The sequence below is a fragment of the Amphiprion ocellaris genome, chromosome 13 (genome assembly GCF_022539595.1).
Source record: "Amphiprion ocellaris isolate individual 3 ecotype Okinawa chromosome 13, ASM2253959v1, whole genome shotgun sequence".
Taxonomy (NCBI): domain Eukaryota; kingdom Metazoa; phylum Chordata; class Actinopteri; family Pomacentridae; genus Amphiprion; species Amphiprion ocellaris.
The window spans coordinates 10,870,629-10,878,594 of record NC_072778.1 but is presented as its reverse complement, the minus strand read 5'-3'; the positions used below and the strand labels follow the sequence as shown (position 1 = coordinate 10,878,594).

Genomic DNA, 7,966 nt, shown 5'->3' with positions numbered 1-7,966 from the left:
GAATACTAAACACAACTGCATTGGACTGTTTATTTGGGCTATGTTACTTGACTGTTACTGATCTTCTCTTTCACTTACTGTGGACTCAGGACCATGTAACTACCATGTTAAACTAGAATTAGCTCTCTGATGTAGCTCTTCCCTTCCTTTACTGCTAACCTCAGTGCATATCCTGTTGATGCACAAAGCTTTTCTATGTTAACACAATCAGCTGCTGGTCAAAGGCAGAGAAATGGACTGTCACAGTTGTTGCCTATCAGTGTAAATACACTGTTTCCCCAAGGGGTGAGAGAAGGGGTATGACACAAAATATGAAAAGAGATGCTAAACTGCATAAACTGTAGAGCTCCTGCAATGTAGCATTACAAATATTAGACCAACAAAATGTACGATCATGCTTTTACAGAGCCTTATGGGGGTGCCTCACGTTCTACTTTTTCGAGATGCACTAGTACAATATACATGTCAATATGAACATTGTTTTTTGTATCCTTAACTAGCAATTCTTCACTTCCACTGCAGTGTTAAAAAAACAAACTGCAAGTGCAGCGTCTGCATTTCAGCCAGTCAAGAGGTTGTTTGCTTTAAAAATATACCACAATGTGTAGCAACTACACCTTTCTTTTTTTCACAAAGGAAGAGTGAGCGCATTACCACAATGGTCGAAGGACTGGCTGTTATGATTCTTCTTAGTACAGTGTGTAAGTGCAGTCATCTTGTACTTAATTAGCATTTAATATATGCATAAAATATCCATGAAATGGTGATAGACATTAAATTTATATTAATTTATTATGGTTATGCCAAATGCATATTTTTCATATGAAATGACGTCAAAATTGTACTTGTACCACGGTCTAGGTTGGTGTTTTCTAACTTCTGTTATTGTCTATTTTTTCAGCTCTGATTCAGAGTCAAGAAGTTCCTCAGCAAATCTCTTTGATTGTGGCTGAACTTGGGGATAACTTGACTCTGACATGTTCAGTCTCTGGGGAGAAACCCAGGTTATTGTACTGGTATAAGCTGAGTTTCGGAAATATGTTCCAAAGGGTTGCTGTAGGGCATATGGACTTCCCAGCACTTGAAGATCAATTCGACAGCTCAAGATCCAGTATCACAAAAGTGGGTGATACATTTTCTCTCACCATAAGAAATATAAGCAAAGAAGATGAGGGAACTTATCTCTGTCAAGGAGGATCTTCATACACAATGGCATATTTCAATGGCACACTTCTGGCTGTGAATGGTAAACTATATTCATTTTATTTTGTTTTATGAATCTGTGTCAATACCAAAACAATTATAGTTCTTTTCCTCACATCTTTATGTGAACCACACAGATCCTGAACATCAGCAGAAATCTGTCTCCGTGAAACAAAGTCCAGATGTGGAGTCGGTCCAGCTGGGAAACTCTATGACTCTGAGGTGTTCACTTCTCTACAAGAACAAAGAAAACACAGGTCGGTGTCCAGGAGAACACCGTGTGCACTGGTTCAGAGCTGGATCAGAATCCGATCCAGGCGTCATTTACACTGATAGCACCTGCAGTGATGAACCGGAGGAAAGGAGCTGCATCTACCGTCTGTCCAAAACCATAAGAGAGTCCTCTGATGCTGGAACTTATTACTGTGCTGTGGCCACGTGTGGACAGATCCTGTTTGGTCAAGGAACTAAAGTCGAGACAAGTATGTAGTCACAGTTTCAACAAAATAATTGCTGTTTTGAAGCTGTATTAAAGATACTGCTAGGAATTTTGTGGAATTACAGTCTGTGGAATGACTTTGCGTAAATACTCGGGTGCACACATTGAGAAATCTCAGCAGTTGCTTTTGTGAATAGTGGTATTACACTTAAAAGAATAAATGAAGACAACGCTGAAAACAAAAGCCAGTTTATCTGAAGGTAATCCACTGTATTTTACTTTTAGTTCAGTCATCTCATAACCTGTTCCTGGCACGTTTGTGGTCTGAATGATGCACAGTATTTAAATTGAAAACCTGACAGTGATTTAATAAATTCTGATGTCTTTCCTCATAACTTAACAAAGCTAAAAATAAGATTTCAACTTTCCAGTCCTAATTTCTTAATGCTTATGATTACTTCAAACTACATCATGACTCACAAACATACTCTTAGAATGCTATTTAATGAAATATAAATATTTCATTAAATCATTCCATATGTTATTTTTATTTATAACAAATTTTATAAAGAACCTTTAACAATATGTAAGTCAGAAAAGCGACTGATAAGAAGAAAAGAATTGAACATCTGCTTATTTTCAATGATTTCAGGACAAGGATGGGACCCAACTATCATCGTGCTTGGAATACTGTTGGCTCTCTGCATGGTGGTGATTTCAGTCCTTATTTTCTCAAGAGACTGAAGGTAAGCTTTGCAACACAGGGAAATTCTAATAACTTGTGTTTACAGGATTTTTTGTTTCTAAAAGTTCAGGTATTCCTGGATCCAGACCATCACAGAGACACACTGCATGCACTGCATTGCCATGGGAACAAACGTGTATTCAGTTGGTGATACAGAAAGTGCTTAAATATGCTTTTACGGCTGGTCTTGATTTGCTGCTCAGTTCATTTTACACCTTTTGTACTACAGCTAATAGAAGGTGGATTAGAAAATTGATTGGTGTATTGGTAGTAATCACAGAGCATACTGAATCATTTTCACTTGTTTGGCCAAAATTTGAAGTTATCAATATGTTTTCATGTTTTTTTTTTTCGTGTTTTCCATGAAAACTCACACTTTTGTTCATGTGCTAACATAATGGCACAAGGGTTTCTCATCAAGTAGCCTTTCAAAACCATTAGCTAATACAATGTAGCATTAGAACACCAGAGTGATGGTTTCTGGAAAGGGGTCTCTGTACCACTATGTAGATATTCCATTCAAAATCATCCGTTTCCAGCTCGAATAGTCATTTACCACATTAACAAGGTCTAGACTGTATTTCTGATCAATGATTTAATGCTATCTTCATTGAAAACTGCTTTTCTTTCAAAAATACAGACATTTTTAAGTGACCCAAACTTTTGAACAATAGTGTGTATATAGAAATCTAAATAAATTTACATGATTAACAGTTTTCTACCGGCGTTCCTCTGTTGCACAATTTGTAGTAGCAGCTCTTTTTTACTGTAATACATTTTATTGTTCTTCATAGCTCTCCCTGTTCCTCCTGTTCCTCTGACTGAAGTGAAAGAAGAAGAAGCCTGATTCACAAAGAAAGCTGAAAACCGCCATTGTGATGTCCAATATCTCTGACTGGAGTTTCATGTTTAGCAATGACAATGCTGATTTTGGTCTGCTCACATTTGTGTCATATTGTTGGTGTATTACTTAGCTCAACACTGTCAAGATGTTCAGCTCTTTGTTATAAGCAATAAAGCCATCTCAACATGTATTGTTGTGAATTTTTGAAGAAAACTGTCCATTGCTTTCAAATAAGGTTGGAATTATTATGGCTTTTTGAAGCTATGTGGGGATGTCTTTGTGCGTCGTCACAGAGAAATGCGTGAAGGATAACTGTAGCTTGCTGAGACTCCCAAATGCTTATTTGTATTAGAAAAATAAAATCTCTGTCCACACGAAATAAGACCGTGTTTTTGCATTGTCCACATTGACCTAGTGTGATTTTTCTGTCTGTTAACATTGTCTAATACATGCAAGTGCTTTAAATTTGTACTAGAAATGTCCTTCTGCACCAACCTGTCTGTCATTATTATTGAGTTGACCAACTATATAGTGCTACAAATGATTTTCCTCCTTTCTCATTTCTGCCCGTTTCAGCAACACTTCGCCTCATTAACAAGAACATTGGCAACACTTTACACGCACAATGAAAGCTTACAGGAGTTCATACAAGTGTAAGAGGAGTAGCCCCACCCAATTTTACCATGTCATAGTAGAATGATACTCAAGGAAATACCTCTAGTGTAAACAACATGTGACAGAACAACGTGGTATTTCTGCCCTTCAGCAATATTGAGTAAGTCTGGTGGCATTAAGTTGGAGTAACTGATACATTTAGGCCAAACGCAAGTCAAAGCAATCTCATATTGCCCATTAATATGTGGTTTACCAAACTGATATACAATTTATGATTTGCAGACTTTTTCAATGCAAAAATCACAAGTTCTGTTTGCTCTGTTTGTGCAAACAAACTTTAGTGATTTTCTTGCAACAGCAGATTTTCATCTCCCTTCTCCATCTCTGGAATTGAAGATATGATCTTTAAACGAGCAACAGTTTCCACTTTTGATCAACATACATCCACACAACCTTCAAAAGGCACCGCAACCCACAGGACAACTAAAATGTGTACTGGAAGAACTAAATGGCCCCTAGAACCACTGTAACCAGCTTTTGACCCTGCAGTAAGTTGGGACGGAAACTCTTATGACCACATCAAAAGAACTCCACTCTCTCTGACCACAACTTACAGCATTACTGATAGAGGAAAAACACTAACATCTATTGTGTAATTTACACGGAAATAACTTAAAGACGTAACAGATTGAAGTTGTAAATTAACCACAAGTTGAGTTGACAAAACATTCTGGGGATGGTTTTGGTGACATGTAAACCTGCACAGTCAGCATTTAAATTTTTTTTTTAAAGAAATCACCAGACAAAACTATAAACCTGCAGCAATTCTAGGTTGGACTTAGGCCAGGTGGTGGCATCATCAAGCTAATATTCCACAATGACAATGCAAATCAAGTGATGTTTCGGTGTAGAGGTTTAGATGTACTGTGGTAACCATCCTAGCACAATAAGAGTCTGCTGTCATCTCAGTGGTTTTGTGAAACTGGACTTGGACTCAGTGGTGCTTTGAGTGCTCACAATGAAGGTATTGACGTTTTGATCTTATACAGGTATAAGAGTACTGGCATTGCGCTTCCTGGAGCTTTGCCATTAGCATAGTTTCTTTTAAATACAGTGTGGTTACTTTATAAATGCAATACACAAGCAGTACAGAAATGTCTGACTATACGAGCAACAAAACACTATTTTAAGCCATTTGCCTTTCCTCAGACTAAAGGGAAATGCCCACCCTCATTCATATATATATATATATATATATATATATATATATATACACACATATATACATACACACCAAACTATCTCTATTGAGGTTTTCATCAGGGAAACCTCAAGAAAAAGTGTTATGCTAAATGTGTCACATACCAACTGAAATGCTTGTTAAATCGCAATAATGCTGTGGTTAAACCAGAAACAGCACCTCATCGAGGCAGAGGACAGAGACTTTTCAAACCAGCTGTGACTGTTGGTGACTTACACCTTCCTTAGAATATTTTAACAAGCAATCTCTTGTAGTTAATTTTTACTGCCATTTCCACACCAGCAGTGGAGAAACTGGAGAGCACCATTTTTCTTCAGTTTTTGTTTCTCTCAGTCATAATCAAACTTAATCATACCGGGGTGATTATACAGTAGTTCTCTAAAACTTAATCGGGTGTTAACTGTTGCTGAGGCAGATAAAGCTGTTCACTGGTGTCACTTCTTGTGACTATTAAGCCTGCTGTGGACCAGTGATGATCAGGCAGCTTTGTCCAACATGTAGTCCAAAAAAATAAAAATGAATAACTTCGGGATCAACTATTAGCATCTTCAAAAACTTTAAGTCTTCACACTTTTCAAAGTACAATGTGAAAGATGTTTATTAAATACAGAAGCTATAAGAGCAATCATGAGCAAAATCCCAACGTTTTAACTGACTATACAATGGTTTTCAGCTTAAATACTTCTGCAAAATGCTCTTTTTCCTGGGAATAAATAGCCCATTATTTTAAAAAGACAGACCATCTCTGGCACCATTTTTTTTTTCATGTCTGGGAGCATCTAATCTAATTGTGGCAAGTTTCCAACTACCTCTTTTTAAAAAAACACACAAAAAAAACACCAGCAGTGCAACTCAAGGTCACGCACCTACTTTCTAGCATCCATATCCATCTCTCCTGCTGAGGCCCACATTTAGCTTGCCAGGTTATCCTCACCTGCACACAAACCTACAAGCTCATGTCTTTCTACTTTAATCATTTATCCCAGTTGCTACATTCTATGAGTTTTTCATGGGTTGTGGTCACACAGGATTGTTCAACTTATATTTGAACTCAATTTCAACACCATACTTCCCAGTTTTATCATTTGCTTGTGCATGAATCCAATTTAAGTCTGTGTAGATTCATCCAGGTCATGGTAATCGTAGGAGCTTCAGTAGAAATCAACTGGACTTCTCTTGTAGGTTCTTGAAGACATTTCACCTTGATCCAAGAGGCTTCTTCAGTCCTGACTAATGCGGGAGTTACAGAATTTATAATCACTCCATCTCATATGGCTAATGGCCCATTAACAACACAGGACTCACATGCTCACAAGGTGTGAAGTGTTGTGAAACCAGGTGGTCCACCAATGATGACAGCACTCTTGGCGATGGGGCATGCCAGTGAACACAACAAAGGATGTCAATCTGTCAAGTCAGGAGTGACTCAAGATTGCTGTCGTCGTTGGTGGACCACCTGGTTTCACAACAATTCGAGACATGCTAGTCCTGGTCGTTAATGGGCCATTAGCTATGTGAGCTGGAGTTACTAATTCTGTAACCCCACGAGTCAGAACTGAAGAAGTCTCTTGGATGAGAGGTGAAATGTCTCAAAGAACCTACAAGAGAAGGCCAGATGATTTCTACTGAAGCTCATACAGTCGAACTGAAACCTTGGATTTTGCAGTTTTGTCATTTCTTCAGTTTTAAAATCCCACAACACACGAATTGTTAACTATGGTTTAATGAGCCCCTGTAGACTTCAAATGTGGCTCGAGGCTCACTGGCTTTGTACTGCTCTACCAGGGTCTCAGTAACACGCGACGTTCTTGCTGTACGTTTAGTACACTATACACTGACATTGCAGATAAGAAAGATATGCTCTCAAACTAAAAAAGCCATTTTGCAGAATAACTAAATTTATCAGGGTGGTCTATTTGGCAAATGTAACACAACAGAAACACTCTGCTTTCAAATGGTAACATTACAGATTTTAGTAATTTATACTGTAGTTTTTAGAATTCAGAAAATGTAAATAAATATAGGAACAGACTGTTAGCAACGCAAAAATATAAAATGCAATGGGTGGGTCACACTTGGAAAAAAATATTTTTACAGTTACATGTACGATTACATTCACAGGTTTACTTCATTCGTGTCAGGCTTAAAATTAAATTCAACTTTGATTAGATCAGAACAAATTATAGAGGTATGCAACTGAGGAGAATTGTTTTATCTTTACGCAATGCAAAATTCAGTTATGAACAGCTCAAGCCTTGAACAGCAAACAGTCTTCTTTTAAAATCAGCTGGAAAATTTGATTAAAATTTTCTTAAAACTGTTGAAATAAACTTCTGTCAATATGAAACTGCAAATATGAACACTTCTTTGACACGAATTTACAACATAAAGTTCTAAAATTAAGCTTCATATGTACAAACCCGGGCTGCACAGTGGCGTAGTGGTTAGCACTTTCGCCTTGCAGCAAGAAGGTCCCTGGTTCGCGTCCCGGCTTTCTCGGGATCTTTCTGCATGGAGTTTGCATGTTCTCCCTGTGCATGCGTGGGTTTTCTCTGGGTACTCCTGCTTCCTCCCACAGTCCAAAAATATGCTGAGGTTAATTGATTATTCTAAATTGCCCGTAGGTGTGAATGTGTGAGTGCTTGTTTGTCTTTGTATGTGGCCCTGTGACAGACTGGTGACCTGTCTAGGGTGTCCCCTGCCTTCACCCGAGTCAGCTGGGATAGACTCCAGCCCCCCCGCGACCCTAGTGAGGATTAAGCGGTGTATAGATAATGGATGGATGGATGTACAAACCCAACATTTCTTCAACTATAAACAGTACAAACAAATATTTGAAACTGTTAGATTTACGTCACT

At 38.0% G+C, this 7,966-nt stretch overlaps 1 protein-coding gene across 1 annotated transcript; it reads left to right on the top strand.

The window, feature by feature from the left end:
• The first annotated feature begins 658 nt into the window (after positions 1 to 658).
• On the top strand, positions 659 to 3,621 carry LOC111581218 (uncharacterized). Its single transcript, XM_023289315.3, has 5 exons — positions 659 to 701; positions 902 to 1,246; positions 1,341 to 1,685; positions 2,295 to 2,388; positions 3,182 to 3,621. Exons 1-4 carry the CDS (start codon positions 659 to 661, stop codon positions 2,384 to 2,386), a joined length of 825 nt encoding a protein of 274 aa, XP_023145083.1. The 3' UTR covers positions 2,387 to 2,388; positions 3,182 to 3,621.
• Positions 3,622 to 7,966: the final 4,345 nt, after the last annotated feature.